Below are 19,229 nucleotides of genomic sequence, written 5' to 3'. Positions count from 1 at the left end.
TAACTACTTTCTTCCATGCCCTTTATCCAGCCCCACACCCCTGTCCCTGTCATGACATAGGCTGCTTTCATCATCGTCTACTAATGGTCCATATTATCAACGTTTCTTTCTCTCTGGTTCATCATCATCCATCCTCTTGTCTGCTGTTCTCTTTCTCTGGGCTCCAGTGCTGCCTCCTACTCCCTTCCACTCCCACCCCATGTCTACAGCATATCTACTGCCTTTTCCTAGGTAGAGTCAGTGAACCCAAAACATTGCAGAGTCAGAGGGTCATACGACACAGCTCTGCTTTCTCTCTGCAGGTGCTGCCAGACCTGTTGAGTTTCTCCAGCAATTTCAGCTTTTTATGTATCATTTACAGAAGTCTGTTATCCTCAAATGACTGGAGTAAACCTCATTCCAGACATGATCAGTTTATTCAGTTGGTTTCATTGTTTTTTGCTTTATGGTTATTTGAAAATGGAATCTCTTCAGTCGCCTGTAAACATCAACAAGGCCTACAATCCCAGGCTCTGATTTCCTTACATTCTAAGACAATAAAACCCCGTGAAGAGACCGTATGGGCTATTGTTTTAGAATTTGTCATGAATTCCTGCCTTTGGAGCCCTGTAGAAATTCTTCTAGCCTTGGATTTTTCATGGCTGAGCCTTGGGACTCTAAATTGAAACATATTGGAAGGATCTTTGCAAAACAATGCAGAGAGGAATGAAGGCACAGGTCCAAGGCATCAGATGATGTCTAAGATAGACTCATCCACTCTGGGAATTGAAATGTAAAATTGTGGTGTAACAAGGTGACTTATGTTTTAATACAAAAATAATTTTTCTTAAACATGGGGCATAATTTAGCCCAACTAGATGTAGAATAAGGAGACACAACAATTCTTGTTGCTATCTACTAAGTCTGAAATGGAAACATTTAACATTGAACCATTAGTAGAGGAAATGCTTGACAAGTTCAATGAAAGATTTTTAATCTAACTGCAGTTGAACGGAATGAATGTGCAATGCAGGAGGCTGAGCTGTGCGCGTGTTCTGTTTCTAAGGGCTTTGCCCTCCTGGTCTGCATGAGGTCATCTTTTCAAGTCCCCAAGTATCACTGACATTCTGGATGTGCACTGGGGAGGTCTGCATAGTAGCTTGGCACTATAGATCAAAGCTTGCTTCTAAGTGGTGAATTATGGGCTTGTATTTCCTCTCTTGAGGGCTTAAATATATGTTCAAGAGGCCAGGGTTACCTTATCAGATTATAATGTCTTGGTAACTGAAAATCCAGTGAAAGGCAAGTTAATGCCACAGGAACGTGTGATCATTTCAAATTCCGTGATCTGAGCATGCCTAGTGTCATGACTGGAGGCCGACTTTCTGTCCTGTCGAGCCACTGTTGAAACTGAACCCGTGACCTCTCAGGATTCTGGTTCAGGTATACGACAGCAAGGAGGAGCTGAAGGATCGGAGTTGAAACAACCAGAGCAACATGAACAAGCTCCACCCGCTATTTTCTTTGATAAACATAAAAGAACAGAGCAAGTTAGTTTCAGATAAGTGTCCATGCTCGGTGCCAAGTCTTCCACAGAAATTAAGAATAATTTTGTGACTTAAACTAAGAGTAAGGAAGTTGTATAAATTGGACTGCAATTACATCCCAGTTGAATGCATTAAGGGTATCAGTACGGTCATCTAATTATAACAGTGGATGTGCAAATACTCATTTGGTATGCTTACTTTTAAAACCTACCTCAGCTAACAAATTTTCAGTGACCCTCCTCTTCATTGTCCCTAATATAGTGAGCTGGGACGGAAAATCTCGTCTTATTTAAGTTCGGTGAGTGACAGCAATACTCAGGAACCCATTACTGCGTCATTTCAAAGTGGGAATAATTGCCAAAAGCTGACCCTTTATATCTGGACACCCCAGTCGAAGCAGCTCCATATGTTATAAACTGGAAAGTGTTTGCTACTCTTGAGTCATGCCATCAGATTAGTCTTAAATCCAATTGTTTGTCTTCCAAATGGCAAATCAGAAATATCTCCATTACTGACAAATTTGAACTTACATTTTCTTGCCAAACTCTTCTTTTACCTTATAACAACCTTAGATTTTGATTTATAAGTTCCATTTTCTAGCACAAGATTATTCCTTGCATTTTCAGAAACTGTCTTCTAATAGTACAAAAAGGCTGTCTTTAGGTAACTGCCAATCTGTCTTCCTGCTCTTCGGATGCTGCCTGTGACAGGCTGTGCTTTTTCAGCACCACGCTCTTCGACTCTGATCTCCAGCATCTGCAGTCCTCACTTTCTCCTATGTCTCTCTCCTTTACAGCCTTTCAAGGCATCTTGTCTTTTTAAAATAGTATTGTAATCATTAGTTCTCTGTGTTTTTTCCTTGTTCTTCCAAAGCTTCATGTATATTGTCCTTCAGGTCTGTTGCAAGCAGGAACAGTAAACAAGTCTTTCCAGGATGCATAAACATTCATCTCCTTGTCCTGCTCAACCATTCTAACCTCTGTAATCAACAGGCTTTTAAAATCCAAGCTTGACTTTGCCCAATCACTGCATTGTGATTTATCTCATTTTCTGTCTTCTTATCTTGCTGGTGTGCTATACAATCAGTCCAAGTTTTCCAAATCAAACATCAACAATAACTTATTCATTGTAAATGGGTTACCATTGACATCAACAACTGAGCTTTGGTCATTCGCTTTATGGCTTCTCGGTTTACAAGATCATTCCATCTGCCAGCCTACAGAATAAAGTCTACTCTTAGATAGTTTATTAGATTTATTTGAGAAAGAGATTTGTTCTTCTAAAGCAGGAGGTGTCATTCCTACTTTTGCTAAAGTAAGGCCAAAAAATACTTTCAAATTGTTGTTGTATTCCTGAACTTGCTTTAATTCCTTTCTTGGAGTGCACACTGTGCTGATCACACACAAGCTTCAGTACAATTCTGCACTGAGTCAAACTAGCACAAAAACACAAGCAACATTTCTATCTCGCTTCATTTTGTGCAAGTGTTCTCCACGTGTTGACATTTACAAAATTTATAATACTACTGATTTGATTTGTCTATCAATTCCTCTCCAGTTCTAATGTTTTATGGGCGAAAGTGCACACAACAAACCTCAAGCAACATTATAGCACTGTATAGAAAATCTCTTCATCTACAAATACAGGATTGTTAACAAGTTTCTTTCATTCTTTATAAACTCCAGAGACTAAAATGGATTACAAACCAAAAGGGTTGAAACTAAGGCAAGCAGGTAGAGAAATCAACAATTTGGTTATGCAACTCATTCTGTAGTTTTGATTTCTCCTCATTCAATGTGGGGAGAGCAGGCTGAAACCATCTATAGAACTTTTGGTCTTATTGATCAACTCGCTCTAAACTCAACCCCTCACCTGGCTGGAAAATACTTGCTTTTTCTCTAAGTTGTTGCTCCTTATTCTGAGCAATTGTACGCAGCGACATTCTAACAAAAATAAGATGACGACTTCCAGCTCACATGTAATTTGAATTGAGTTTGGCCTTTGGACTATTTTAATTTTATACCAGAAAATAATTCAACAAGAATGACGGTGTCTCTGAGTGTGTAGGTCAGGGTGACAAGCACAGGATTCGAACTCTTCTTGCTACACTCAAGGGATTGCTGGTTATAAAATTGAAGAATGTGCGCCATGTCTGATTTTGTAAAAAATTAGATATTAAGTAGGAAAAATGTCCAACTCTGTTTTAATATTTGGCTCTAGGCTGAGTTATTTTGATGAGGTCAATCTGACCCAGAAGAGAGTTTTTGTTTGTTTGTTTTTCAAGACCAAATGCAATGTTTAGACCAATGCAAGATTATTTTTGAGCACTATTACCTTTTGATTTGCTTGAGTTATTTTCAAGTACATTTGTCACTGCACACTTGCCCTTTGGTTAATCAGATATCAGGAATGCAAGTGGTTGCAAGATGTTAAGCATAAGCCAAACAGCTTTCATTATTCCAAATTCAGAGAATATACCCAAAGACACTAAATGGGGTCATGCATCCAAAATAAACACAAATGAAAAAGCAGGTGGCAATACCTGAGCATGATTATCTGACTGTCCCTTATTCTATGGATTACAATTCAGTCCAATAGGTAAGTAGTTATTCCATTATCTTCACATCAAATACGATAACATGCAATTTATAAAAATGCAGTCTTTCAAATTAAAAAGCTACTGTTTTGTCACTTTACTAGAAATGTGTCAACATCAAAATAAGCTGACATAGTTTCATGATGAATATCTTTATTTACATTAAAAAAGGAGCATGATTTTGGAATTTTGTTGTATAATAAAATTCCTGAGGAGATTAGATTTCTCTTTTTCAAGGTACTTATTGATGAGGGAGACCCTGAGGTCTATCTTGGTACATACATCCAGAAAGACCCTGGGTATCCAACTGCCTTTGAAGAATTGTCAGGTTTTTTATCTCGAAGAATATATCTGTTCAATAAGTAATGTATACGATACAGCACTTTTCTCTGTGTTTTCTAACCAGACACACTTTACAGTAAATAAATCAAATTAAGTGTTTGCATGTTTGTATGTGCACATGTTAAGTTTTCCTTTGTTTGAACCTGCATTCCTTCTCCAAATCTTGCAAAGTCTGTTTGAGTATTTTCCTGGTTCACCTTTTCCATACCATTAAACATCTTAAAAATAACTCTTAAGTACAGTGCAAGAAGCCTCCTTTTAAGGCCAAAGAGCCTGGGGTTCTTTTGGCATATGTTTAGTCTTCTCTGCACTGTCTCCAAGAATTGAGCATTTCCCTTGTGGCTTGGTGACCAGAACAGGACCCTAGTCTGACCAGAGTACTGTGGTTTGATCACAATCGCCTCTGACTTGTAGCCTACTGTATTAGCTTCATAGTATTCTATATTGGCTTTGCTAGTTGCTGGTTTGCATTCATTGAACTTTTTGAGTGTCAAGTATATTCCTCAAAAAGCAGTCATAGCATAATAAAACACTAAGTTTGTGTGGTAGCATATTAATAATGTATTGTCCAAACTCCCATACCCTGTGAATATTTATGTTAATTACTGATGAATGGAGATGCAAATAATATCATATCAATTAAAACTATAGGGTGTCAGCTTCAAATTTTTTTTTGTAATATAATGTTTGCCATTAATTTATAGCATTTTGTGTGTCATGAAGAGACCAAAACATTCAGGTCATGGTGCGCAGAAACAACTCCATTTTATGTTGAAAACCAGTCTAACTGAGCCATGTTTCTCATCAAATACAATTGCAGACTGCAAAGTTCTCCACAGCAGCTGGTAGCACTGAGAGTAGCCCAGCTCCTGAAACGCCAGATCACCAGCTACAAGCCGATGAAGAGCATGAAAACATGAAGAATGTTTTGTCTGTTCCAGAGCCACAGACTCGAAGAAGCAGAGGCAACAGATGTGAGCTTTACTTCTAATTTCTTTCGTTGGGAGTGCATTGTGTCTAGTCAGAGCATTTTAGCAATCTGCACATCTTGGACTGTACACAATTTGGCTCAAGAACTTTAATGTGAATGCAGGTGAACTTCTCTCCAACATTCAGTCCTGAGGCAACATTTATTGTAATATTTTTCAGTATTTATCAATGTTCTTTGTATTTTATTGTATTCTTTTAAGAAACAATTTAAATTCCTCATGGATTCATAACTGTAGGATTTCGATGCGCACGATGAAAGCTACTGTGGACAGTCCAATTTCTCTTGCCTTCGTTACTTGGTAGTACAGGCCCTTGCTGAGGTCACAGTCCATTGATAATGAACTCCCTCCAGAATCCTGTCAATTGAAGCATTTTCAATTTAGAAGCAACATGGAAAGTATATTGTGGGGCTATTTCATCAATAATGTGCATCACAATCTAACTAGATGATACTTGCACCTGACTTCCATAAACATGTTCTTTCCCGATAGATACTAATCAGCGGCAGGAACTTTGGCTTCTCCCTATTGCAGGAGCCCCTGAGGCCAACAGTTGATCCCTACGCCACTGTAGTTCAGATTTGTTAATTCTGAACAGACTAACATGAAATCTAATGCCACCTTATTTTGAGTCAACTCTGTATTTGGTATTACTCAACTGAACCATTGGAGCTTTAGATTGGATGGTGTTGGGGTTCCCTGCAGAAGTTTAGTGCAAGATCATTCCTCATTCGAGTTCAGTACAGACGTTGGGCCAGCTATTTTATACAAACTCAATTACCCCTGCAATTGTACAGGCAAGGATAGGTTCAAACTATCTATTACATTGATACTATTGACTTAAAAAATCATTCAGCACTAATAATCTTTGCTCAAAATAACTATAAAGAGATCAGAGTCAGTTTGTGTCTTTATTGGATAAAACAAGTTGCCCAATTTGCAATTGCATTGGAACAAATAAACAACCACTAGATCAGCAGAAATGTTTGATGCTTACAATGCATTATAAACATTAGTGCAGCAATTGTTTACAAACTCAACTGATATTCCTATTTTCCTCTTTTGATTTTTACAGCTATAGGAAGGTTCAGTCCGCCGAATCCTTCTGTTCCTAAAGATGAAGCAGCGAGTCCACCCGATGATGCTACTGATGAAATTATGGACCGCCTGGTCAAATCAGTCACCCAGAATCCCAACCAGAGGCCATCTACCCCGAAGGAACGCAAGAGATCAAGAGCAAATAGGAAATCTTGTAAGTGTTTTTATCTCCAATGATTGACACCGGGGTCTCTGGGGGAGTGGACGGGAGGTTGATGTGAAATCAGTGACTCTTTCCTCAAAAACCTTCTCAGACTCAAAATGAAGCAAATTTATCATTTATTCTTAATGAGGATTCTCTTTTCAACAGAGTCCTGATCACAAAAGAACTGTTGCTTGTACTAATGGTAAAGTTTCCGTATTTTATAGAGTTTTCATATTCCTGGATTCATAAATTATTAACTTGTTTGAATGAAATATCCCACATAACAAAATTCTACTCCGGACTGTTGAAAAAAAAATCCTTTCACTCTTATCTAACTAATCGAAGGTAAAGCATATATTGTAGAACCTCGATTATCTGAACATCAATTATCCAAACTTCTAATTACCTAAACAAGATCTCAAGGTCCCATAAAAACGGTATTAGGCAACTGAGCATTCTGTTATCAGTTAAACGGCATTATGGCATGCATTGCCAGATAACTGAGAAAGTTCGGATAACAGGCATTCATAAATTACTGCTTGGTTCCGATTATCCGAATGATCGACTACCTGAACAAAATACTCCCCGCCCGTCTCATTCAGTAATCAAGGTTCTACTGTGTAGCAATAGCATTACTTCCTACGTTACTGCTATTGCCTTGTGTCTGATTAGGCTTCTATGATACATTTTCTTCTTGTCTGACGATGCTATACACTTGCAAGTTGCTGAAGTAAAATTAGCTGAGGCAGAATGTTGGCGCAAATTATACAGTCATTAGTGAAGAGTTAACAGCAAGTCCTAATTTTGACAAAAGCTGAGAACAGAATGAATTCTGGAGTATAGATATCCTCCATTCCAAACCTACTTTGAATTGGATGCTGTTTATGACGATCAATCAATCATATTGCAAAATCCTCACAGAAGTAGGAAGTAAAAGGCGCAGAGTACATACTGTATTTAAATCATTGTGCTAAAAGTGAAATAATGATTGGAATGTACATATGGAAAACAAGAGCAGAAATTGCTGGAAAAACTCATCAGGATTGGTAGCATCTGTGGAGAGCAATCAACAGTTAATGCAGGACCCAAAACATTAACTCTGATTTCTCTCTATAGACACTGCCAGACCGTGGAGCTTTTCCAACAACTTCCTCTTTTGTTCCTGATTTCCAGCATCCATGGTTATTTTGCTTTTCATTTGGGAATACTGCAATGTGGTTCTCAGACCTAGAACTTGGTCATGTTTGATTTACAGCTATGATTCATAACTGATGATCTCAGAAAAACCTTTGATCAAATATATTCCAGGGCATAGGGAAACTTGTAGTTTGATAGCTGTCAGCTAGCCATGTGCAATTATGTTAAAACTCTCTATGTTCCTGTACTTGAACATAGTTTTATTAATTACAAAGATGCTTTTGAATATGCAACATTTCTGATGTGAAATTTGTAAGTCTGGGCCTCTCTTTATATCAGTCTTATTCACTCCATGTAAGCCAGTGAAGTTTAGATGGAGACATTCAGTGCACTCCTCAAAAAGCCATTTCTTGGCTCATGTTAATTGGTGCAGAATATGGTATACATTTGCTGAATGCTCATACAACAGCTTTCCTGTTCATTGTACACATCCATTTATCTTTAGCCTTCCCAAGTTGTTTCTTTGTTCTTCTTAAAAGCAGCTCACTATTACAATACCTTGTTATATGCTGTAATAAGCGGTCATTTGGCAGTGAATAAATTACAGCGAGAGTAAGCTGAATGTTTTATTTCACCATGTCTCCCATTTTGTTTCTCACTCTGATTATAAACGGATAAGATTCTTTCTTCTAAAGCATGTGAGTTGGTATGATAGACAACTCCAGGACTTGACCTCCTGGCTTCCTGGTTGTGATATTACGCTGTCCAAGTATCTGACCTAGTGAGTCATTTATAATGAAAAACGTCAATGCACATTGCATTATTCATATTGGTCTCATTCCTCCGGGCACGTAAGACTGTCACTCAGGATTATGAAAAGTAACGTGGCATGCAGCGACTAGCTCACACCTTTGTCTAGCTTGTTGTGATAATGTGATTCATTCACTAACACGAGTGACCTTTTGCCAAACACCCCTCCAATTATGTGTGCAACATTCACGAGTTTTTAATCATATGAAAAATCAACTGCATTGTAATCATACAATTTTCTTTGAAGTGAGTCTTTTTTCAAGATAAGTGCCATAATACAGACGGTTGGAGCAAGCCAATTAGTTTCAAACTGCCAACAGAAATTGACATATTTCATGCAACTGCACCATTGTTACAGGAGGAGAAACCCAGCCATTGACCTTGGGCCTGACATTTACAAGAAATCTACAAGAAGATCCAAGCAATTTGTGCAGAGCTGCAATTCTCTCAGAGAGTCATAACATCAAATTCCATTTATATAGCACCTTTAACAAAGTGAAATACCTCAAGGCATTTCACAGGAATATTATCAAACAAAAATGATAGGTCTCTTTATATGGCTTAGTCTATCATCCTCCTGCAGATAGTAGCACATAGAGTCATAGGATGTACAGCATGGAAACAGACCCTTCGGTCCAACCCATCCATGCTGAGCAGATATCTTAACCCAATCTAGTCCCACCTGCCAACACCCGGCCCATATCCCTCCAAACCCTTCCTATTCATAAACCCATCCAAATGCTTCTTAAATGTTGCAATTGTACCAGCCTCCACCACTTCCTCTGGCAGCTCGTTCCATACATGTACCACCCTCTGCGTGAAAAAGTTGCCCCATAGGTCTCTTTTATATTAAATTACTTACAGTGTGGAAACAGGCCCTTTGGCCCAACAAGTCCACACAGACCCGCTGAAGCGCAACCCACCCAGACACATTCCCCTACATGTACCCCCTTCACCTAACACTTACAGGGAATTTAGCATGGCCAATTCACCTAACTTGCACATTTTTGGACTGTGGGAGGAAACCGGAGCACCCGGAGGAAACCCACGCAGACACGGGGAGAATGTGCAAACTTCACACAGTCAGTCGCCTGAAGTGAGAATTGAACCTGGGTATCTGGCACTGTGATGCAGTGGTGCTAACCACTGTGCCACCCCAAATATCTTTTCCCTCTCACCCTAAACCTATGCCCTCTAGTTCTGGACTCCCCCGCCCCGGAGAAAAGACTTTGTCAATTTATCCTATCCATGCCCCTCATAATTTTGTAAACCTCTATAAGGTCATCCCTCAGCCTCTGACGCTACAGGGAAAACAGCCCCAGCCTGTTCAGCCGCTCCCTCCAACCCTGGCAACATCCTTGTAAATCTTTTCTGAACCCTTTCAAGTTTCACAACATCTTTCTGATAGGAAGGAGACCAGAATTGCACGCAATATTCCAACAGTGGCCTAACTAATGTCCTGTACAGCCGCAACATGGCCTCCCAACTCCTGTACTCAATACTCTGACCAATAAAGGAAAGCATACCAAACGCCGCCTTCACTATCCTATCTACCTGCGACTCCACTTTCGAGGCATAATGAACCTGCACCCCAAGGTCTCTTTGTTCAGCAACACTCCCTAGGACCTTACCATTAAGTGTATAAGTCCTGCTAAGATTTGCTTTCCCAAAATGCAGCACTTCGCATTTATCTGAATTAAACTCCATCTGCCACTTCTCAGCCCATTGGCCCATCTGGTCCAGATCCTGTTGTAATCTGAGGTAACCCTCTTCACTGTCCACTACACCTCCAATTTTTGGTGTCATCTGCAAACTTACTAACTGTACCTCTTATGCTCGCATCCAAATAATTTATGTAAATGACAAAAAGTAGTGGACCTAGCACCAATCCTTGTGACAGTCCACTGGTCACAGGCCTCCAGTCTGAAAAACAACCCTCCACCACCACCCTCTGTCTTCTACCTTTGAGCCAGTTCTGTATCCAAGTGGCTAGTTCTCCCTGTATTCCATCTTGCTAATCAGTCTCCCATGGGGAACCTTGTTGAACGCCTTACTAAAGTCTATATAGATCACATCTACTGCTCTGCCCTCATCAATCATCTTTGTTACTTCTTCAAAAAACTCAATCAAGTCTGTGAGTCATGATTTCCCACGCACAAAGCCATGTTGACTATCCATAATCAGTCCTTGCCTTTCCAAATACATGTACATCCTGTCCCTCAGGATTCCCTCCAGCAACTTGCCCACCACCGAGATCAGGCTCACCGGTCTATGGTTCCCTGGCTTGTCTTTACCACCCTTCTTAAACAGTGGCACCATGTTTGCCAACCTCCAGTCTTCCGGCACCTCACCTGTGACTATCGATGATACAAATATCTCAGCAAGAGGCCCAGCAGTCACTTCTTTAGCTTCCCAAAGAGTTCTCAGGTACATCTGATCAGATCCTGGGGATTTATCCACCTTTAACCATTTCAAGACATCCAGCACTTCCTCCTCCGTAATATGGACATTTTGCAAGATGAGACCATCTATTTCCCTACAGTCTATATCTTCCATATCCTTTTCCACAGTAAATACTGATGCAAAATATTCATTTAGTATCTCCCCCGTTTTCTGTGGCTCCACACAAAGGCTGCCTTGCTGATCTTTGAGGGGCCCTATTCTCTCCCTAGTTACCCTTTTGTCCTTAATGTATTTGTAAAAACCCTTTGGATTCTCCTTAATTCTATTTGCCAAAGCTATCTCATGCCCCCATTTTGCCCTCCTGTTTTCCCTCTTAAGTATACTCTTACTTCCTTTATACTCTTCTAAGGATTAGCTTGATCTATCCTGTCTATACCTGACATATGCTTCCTTCTTCTTCTTAACCAAACCTTCATTTTCTTAGTTATCCAGCCTTCCCTTTCACCCTGACAGCAATATACTTTCTCTGGATTCTTGTTATCTCATTTCTAGAGGCTTCCCATTTTCCAGCATGTGGCAAAGTATCTACTTATGTTTGTTTTTACAACTAGATTTCCCTGGAAGAGGTTACTACCCTGTCACCAGATGGCCCAGCTTGATGGCTGCCACACCACATCAAGCAGGCTTTTCTGCATTCAAGATTCCCCATGGGAGACTGATTAGCAAGGTTAGGTCTCATGGAATACTGGGAGAACTCACCATTTGGATAAAGAACTGGCTCAAAGGTAGAAGACAGAGGGTGGTGGTGGAGGGTTGTTTTCAGACTGGAGGCCTGTGACCAGTGGAGTGCCACAAGGATTGGTGGTGGGCCCACTACTTTTCATCATTTATATAAATGATTTGGATGTGAACACATGAGGTTTAGTTAGAAAGTTTGCAGATGATACCTAAATTGGAGGTGTAGTGGACAGAGAAGAAGGTTACCTCAGATTACAATGGGATCTTGATCAGATGGGCCAATGGGCTGAGTTTAATTCAGATAAATGCAAGGTGCTGCATTTTGGGAAAATCTTATTGGTAAGGTCCTAGGGAGTGTTGCTGAACAAAGAGACCTTGGAGTGCAGGTTCATAGCTCCTTGAAAGTGGAGTTGCAAGTAGATAGGATAGTGAAGAAGGCGTTTAGTATGCATTCCTTTATTTGTCAGAGTATTGAGTACAGGAGTTGGGAGGCCATGTTGTGGCTGTACAGGACATTGGTTAGGCCACTGTTGGAATATTGCGTGCAATTCTTGTCTCCTTTCTATCGGAAAGATGTTGTGAAACTTGAAAGGATTCAGAAAAGATTTACAAGGATGTTGCCTGGGTTGGAGGATTTGAGCTGCAGGAAGAGGCTGAACAGGCCAGGGCTCTTTTCCCTGGAGCGTCGGAGGTTGAGGGGTGACCTTATAGAGGTTTACAAAATTATGAGGGACGTGGATAGGATAAATTGACAAAGTCTTTTCCCTGGGGTGGGGGAGTCCAGAACTAGAGGGCATAGGTTTAGGGTGTGAGTGGAAAGATATAAGAGACCTAAAGGGCAACTTTCATGTAGAGCATGATACGTGTATGGAATGAGCTGCCAGAACAAGTGCTAGTACAAGAGCAACATTTAAGAGGCATCTGGATGGGTATATGAATAGGAAGGGTGTGGTGGGATATGGGCCGGGTGCTGGCAGGTGGGACTAGATTGAGTTGGGATATCTGGTCAGCATGGATAGGTTGGACCGATGAGTCTGTTTGCATGCTGTACATCTCTTATGACTCTATGACTCCATTACCTGCCATTAGTGCATTGCAAAGACTTACAAGTTGATACTCAACCTATTAGACCATGTTGCAAACACTCCTTCTGGGGGTTGCAAGACCTGGACAGGCATTCGAGCCCAGAGCCTACAGTGTCACAAGACCTTCTGTGCTCCTCTCTCAAAAGGAGATCCCAGGTAATCAGGAAGGTAGGCTTTGGGAGCATCGGAAAGGAGAAGTTGGAATTGAAGAGGCAAAGAGCTTTAACCAGGATTTCCAGAGCTTTGGACTGAGACAATTGAAGCAATGGTGGAGAGATAGAAAATGCACAAGAACAGCATCCTCGATTTGGATGAGAGGAGAAATGTCTGATGGTTGTAGGACTGGAGGAGGTTACAGAGTCAGGGAGGATGAGCCCAAGGAAGCATTTCCAAATAAGGATGAGAGTTTTACAATCAAGGTAGACCAGGTGCTAGTGTTGGTCAATGATAACAACGAGAAAGGGGATTTAATGTGAAATGGTTTACAGACAGCAGTTAACAGATGAACTTGAGCATGTAGCACGTGTAAGAATGGACGTTAGTTAAGAGAGCACTGAAGTAGCTAAATCCCAGTCTGACAGTGCAGTAGTTATGTCCCAGCCTGACACTGTGACAGGCGAAGTCCCAGCCTGACACTGTGATAGGCGAAGTCCCAGCCTGACACTGTGACAGGCGAAGTCCCAGCGCCTCACATCCACAAATAAGAGCTTAACATTGGATGAGCTGTAGTAGCAATGAAGTTGGGAAATTTTGCAGAGGTGGATGTAAGCAATCTGCCATTGGAAAATTTACAGCAACAGAACAGCATGGTGGCCCACTGGTTAGCACTGCTGCCTCAGAGCACCATGGACCCAGAATCAATTGCAGCCTCAGTTGACTGTCTGTGTGGAAATTGTATTTTCTCCCCATGTCTGGTTGGGTTTCCTCTGAGTGCTCCAGATTCCTCCCACAGTCTAAAGATGTGCAGGTTCGGTGGACTGGAAATGGAAAATTGCCTGTAGTGTCCAGGGATGTGCAGGCGAGGTGGATCAACCTTGGTAAAATGTGAGGTGGTAAATAAGGTGTTAGATGACACAAAAATGGGCCAAGTATTTTGACAATGAAGAAGAAGGTCTTGAGTTAGAGGAGTACAGAAATGGATTGTGCCAGGTGGAATTTATTACTGGTAAGTGTGTGGTGGCGCAGTTAGAAGTAGTAACGAGACAAGGGAAAACGCAATGAATGGCAGGTCATTAGGAAGCTCAGAGGAACAGAGGGATTGTGGGATACTTGTCCATAGGTAGCTGGGCAGGTTAATAGGGTAGTTAAGAAGGCATATGGAACACTTGATTTTATCAGTTGAGGCATAGACTATAAGAGCACGGAGGTTATGTTGGAGCTATAGTGAACTTTGGTGAGGCCACAGTTGGGGCATTTTGTGTAGTTCTAGTCACCGCACGAGAAGGAAGGAAGTGATTGCACCAGAGGGGTTGCAGAGGAATTCACCAGGATGTTGCCTGGGCTGGAGCATTATAGTTATGAAGAGAGGCTGGATAAACTTGGGTTAATTTCTTTGGATCAGAAAAGACTGAAATGGGAATATGATTGAGGTGCATAAGATTATGAGGGGCGAGAACATGGTGAACAGAAAGCAGCTGTTTGCCTTAGTTGAAGGGTCACTTTTAAGGTGAAAGACAGACAGAATTGGAGGAAAGATGTTTTCACCTTGGGGCACTGCCTGGGTGGGTATAATTAAGGTGGATATCCTCACAACCTTTAAAAAGTACTTGGATGTGCACTCGAAATGTCATAACATTCAAGGCTATGGGTCTAGTGCTGGAAAGTGGAATGAGTGTAAGTTTAGTATAGTTTTGGCAATATGGATTCAAAGGGCCAAAGGGCCTCCTCTGAACTCTGTGCTTCTTTAGTTATTCAGGATTGTCATTGGAAACTGTTACTTGTGGCTGGATCCAAATGAAATGTCAGAATCTTTTATCACACTTATTGAAACAATTAAAATGCAAGTCTTCAGGCAGTGCCCTTCATTTGCTCTCTAATTGGGGTTTTACAATGTCTGTAATTTTCTTGAACGTTCAGCATGTGTATTGTCTATTTTTAGAAGAGAATAGTCACTTATTGTCACTTGTATGTTAGACAGCTGATGAAAGGATTTGTCCATCTGCTTTCTGTGGAGGGGAGATTTGGTGCTGTTTTAACTTGTATTTTTATTGTCAACACGGTTCATGCTGCCAAATGTTGGTAAACAGAATTGTAAAATATCAGTTCCAATTTAAAAAAAGATATGTTAGAAATTTTTTTATTGAGCAAGGAGGAAGTAACTGTTAATATCTGCAAAGTGAACAGTCAGTATTGGGAATTAAAGCAATTTGCACTACTCACCCTTCCTATAAAGTAGCATTAACCAAAACGCCAGGTCAATGTAACTGTTGGCCATGGTGCTGTTGAGACTCCTTTTGAGTCTAAAGGTTATGATTAAGAGGTTTGCAGGTGACAAAAATTGGTTGGATGGTAAATACTGAGGATAGTTGCAAATTGCGGGAAGATTTTCAGCAGACTGTGCAGCCAGGCACAGGAGTGTCAAATGGAATTCATTGGAAATGTGTAAGGTAACACAGTTGGAGAGGGCTAACATAGCATGGGATTAACACTATAAATGGTAGGACCCTGGAAAGTTTGGATGATCAGAGGGACTTTGCTGTGTATATCCAGATATCTATGAAAGGAGTAAGGCAGGTAGTTAAGGAGACAGATGGGAGACTTTTGTCCTTATTAGCTGAGGAATAGAACACAAGAGCAGGGAGCTTATGCAGAAACGGTATAAATGCTGGTTGAGTAACATCTCGTTCTGGTCACCACATTATTGCAAAGCATGTGATAGCACTGGAGAGTGTGCACAGGCGATTTACCAGATGTTGCCTGGGCTGCAAGATCTGATCTGTGAGGAAAGATTGGAGAGGCTCCGGTTGTTTTCTCTTAAACTGCAAAGGTTGAGAGGGGAACAGCTATGTACAGTATACGTTTATGAGGGGCATAGATAGGAAGGCACTTCTTGTATTAGTGGAGGAGTCAATAGCTAGGGGCATAGATTAAAGACGGGGGAGAGATAGGAATAACATTTTCACCCAGAAGACAGTGGGAATCTAGAACTCACTGCTTGAAAGGATGATCGAGTCAAAAACTCTAGTAACATTTAAGCAGTACTTAAAGCCATAGAGTCATAGAGCACAGAAACAATTTGCTATCTCTCCCTGGATCCTATATGATCTAACCTTACTTAACCAATCTACCATGTGGGGCCTATATTTGGTTACATTGTCATAGCTTCCAGGGCAATGGGTTAAGAGCTGGAAAATGTGATTGGTGTAACCAGGTCTTTGTTGACTGATATGGACACAATGGGCTGAATGATCGGCTGCTGTGCTATAAGCTCTTGAACCTATGGGTTCAAATCTCATTTTGTGCCATTGCTAAGTGTGAGAGTTGCCACCTTTTGACTAGCAGCACCTGCTGGGAAGGGCTTCAATCCCTGAGCCTCGGGTGGCCTTGTCACTGTCTGATTGGTGTGTTGTTCATGATCCCAGGAAGAGGCAGCATGGGCCTTTTACCAGCTCCATAGCCATCTGACAAGATCCCCCACTGCCTCAACAAAGTTCCACTCAGATTAGCTGGTGGTTATCAAATTGCGACGATGTGGAATACAGCGCGACTATACTTCCAAAAGCTGTAAAGTGCTGTGAGACATCTTGAGGTTATGAAACATGCTCTATGAATACAAGTTGGTTCTTCTGTCATAGGCCAACCTGATGTTGGTCAATAACCTGATCTACTCTCTCCTGTGCCAGTGATTTGACTTTCTCTGTATCTGAGCAGAACATTTCAGGTGTGCCAGTGTGAATTATGTAATACTTCCCACAATGGCTATATTTCCTGAATGGAATGGTACTGTACAGGTTTGCAGTATATCAGAGGAATGTCTGTGCTGTGCTTTCATGCCATCAAGAATTGGATCAGTGGCCAGAGTACTAGATAGAAGTGTTCGGTCTCCCTGTATTAATGGTGATTGTTCTTTCTGTGCAGTACGAAGAACCCTGAAGAGCGGTCTGACTCCGGATGTGGTCCAGGCCTTGGGTTTATCCAAAGCCCCAGAAGTGGAAGTATAAGACTTCATGAATGCAAATGAAGCTCAGTGATCATGTGAGACATCTTCACGAATTAGCACCGAAAGATAGAGAAAATATTTTCATATCCCTCCAGATTCCTGAACTTCACAAGTACTTTTAAATGTTACAGTGTACCTTGTACTAGCAGGTTGTTGGAAGGAATCATGTTGTTGAACTTGAATCATAAAAGGAGGGCTCACTAAGTATTACAGCCCAGTTCATTGTAGACAATGGATTCAGAGGTCAGATCGGAGTTCAGTCAAAACAATGAATGATATTCCTTTCTTCAGATAGACTGAATTATGATGTTTTTTCTCAAGACTACACGTGTTGAACTGAAAACATTCATCTGTTTTCTTCTCCAATAAATCTTCCCCCAGCCTTTTTCTGAAGGCAACGACTCTTGTTTCTTGAGTACAGTTCGGTAGTTGGTGTTCACCCTCTCAGTGTGATGCCCGAGTTTGAATCTGGGCAGTGTATGGCATTGAGGTTTTAGACATCAAAGGGTTTCATGACTGAACTCGACTTTGTCCTCCTCCATGGTGTAAACATGTACGTCCAGGAGGAGTCGATAGATAGCCATCAGGTATGAAAGCACGGTCTAAATTTCCTCTTCTCCTCTTCAGAGACACTAAGACGCTTCCCCTCCCCATGGTGCTCTGTCAGTAGTTAGCAAACTCACTACAGACTAGCGATGGAACTTCTACTTCCACAGGCATATATGGCTCATCCGTATGTAATATATTTAGTCACTGGGCCACTACAGGCAATGCCTACTTTAAATATTGTGGACGTTAAACACCTATGGACTTAGTGGAACCATCACATCGATAACAATAAATATTTAAGTTATGTCAAATGACTGATCTTTAACCAGGAAAGCGATGTTGTAAAGATATCTTAAACTGACAGGATGGTGAATTGACATGAAAACTAAAGATTGTTACATTACAATAACAGTGAGGAAAGCATATTCATTTGTCAGGCAACAATAAACAGTTTTGGAGTTGCCTTCAATGTTAAACATTGTTGGCAGACATGGACAAACCAGCATGCTCATGGGTAGTCCATGTTACAAATACAAATTTGCACTGGGTGTCTCATTTATCATTTAAATGACCATTTACAGGCAGTATTAAGATAACGCCATCTTAAAAAAAAAACCACTAATTGACAACTCCATCAATAGATTAGCTGCAATGTAGTTCCAACAATTATCTACCAAGATCCAAATTTACCTTCCATCATATGGTTAGCAAGGTTGCTGAATTAAAGAGATTGCTGAAATAGGAAAATATACCAAGTGCTACCAATGAATACCATTCTACATTTTAAACTATAGGATCAAAGGTTTTTCAGGATTGTGTGATGCATTTTCATATACTTTATATTTTTATCTGTGAGATTTAAATTTTTGAATGTTTGTATAAGTGTTATTGCAACAATTAAATGTTTCACCCTTTTCTTGTGTTGCTTTGCTTTTTGTTTTATTGACTCTGGAGATGATGAAAATCTGTTGGCTTAATCATTATTTCAGTATGCCTTTCAAAACACAGGGTTGTGGTTGATCAGGGGATTAAAAACTTTGTCTCATCCAACCCAAAGACACTGTGAGACATGTTCTGATTGATCCTCCCTGCTTCTTACCCAATCCTCACACAAATGACTTGGAGTTGGAGAAAGCCTTCCTTAGTGGAGTTTGGGGCCTAGGACGATTCACACTGTGCAGGGCTCCCCACTCCTCCGAGGCCAAACTCTTGCACCCTCACTCCCTCAAACTTTCCCACCCATCCCATTCTCAAACTAAACAGAAACAAAACAAAAAAAGATCGCACTTTCACCTATTCAAAAGGTCACCTTCCACCTTGGCTGCCAGTTCTACTGAGATGGCCAAGGTGGCAACATAGACCACCACCCCTCCCACCACCTCATCTCCCACTTCTTCATGGGGCATGGACTGATCACTCCAATTCACCCTACCTAGGGCATTAGGATGGTTCTGCTGCTGGCCAATTGCTGATTATTACCAGCAGGAACATCGAAGCAAATCATACCATGTCCTCCAGGTATGGGAGTACCGCACATACATTCCAAGCTGCTTCCTTACAGTTTGGTAAAGTCTGTGACCACTTTTGTGAAGAATTGGAAATGCAAACCAATCTTCTATCACTGCATATGAAACCAATTAAACGCAGAGTGG

General features: G+C 40.9%; 1 protein-coding gene across 3 annotated transcripts in view; it reads left to right on the top strand.

The window, feature by feature from the left end:
- fhod1 (formin homology 2 domain containing 1) overlaps positions 1-18,491 on the top strand; it is a 310,142-nt gene extending 291,651 nt beyond the window's left edge. For all 3 annotated transcript variants that reach the window (XM_072547486.1, XM_072547487.1, XM_072547488.1), the window contains 3 exons: positions 5,285-5,438; positions 6,529-6,705; positions 16,947-18,491. In XM_072547486.1, the coding sequence (XP_072403587.1) occupies positions 5,285-5,438; positions 6,529-6,705; positions 16,947-17,029 (414 nt within the window). In that variant the 3' untranslated portion in view covers positions 17,030-18,491. The remainder of the gene's footprint in view (positions 1-5,284; positions 5,439-6,528; positions 6,706-16,946) is intronic.
- Positions 18,492-19,229: the final 738 nt, after the last annotated feature.

Source organism: Chiloscyllium punctatum, chromosome 26 (assembly GCF_047496795.1).
Source record: "Chiloscyllium punctatum isolate Juve2018m chromosome 26, sChiPun1.3, whole genome shotgun sequence".
In the NCBI taxonomy this organism is placed as follows: domain Eukaryota; kingdom Metazoa; phylum Chordata; class Chondrichthyes; order Orectolobiformes; family Hemiscylliidae; genus Chiloscyllium; species Chiloscyllium punctatum.
The sequence above is the reverse complement of the archived record's forward strand: the minus strand, read 5'-3'. Positions and strand labels throughout refer to the sequence as shown.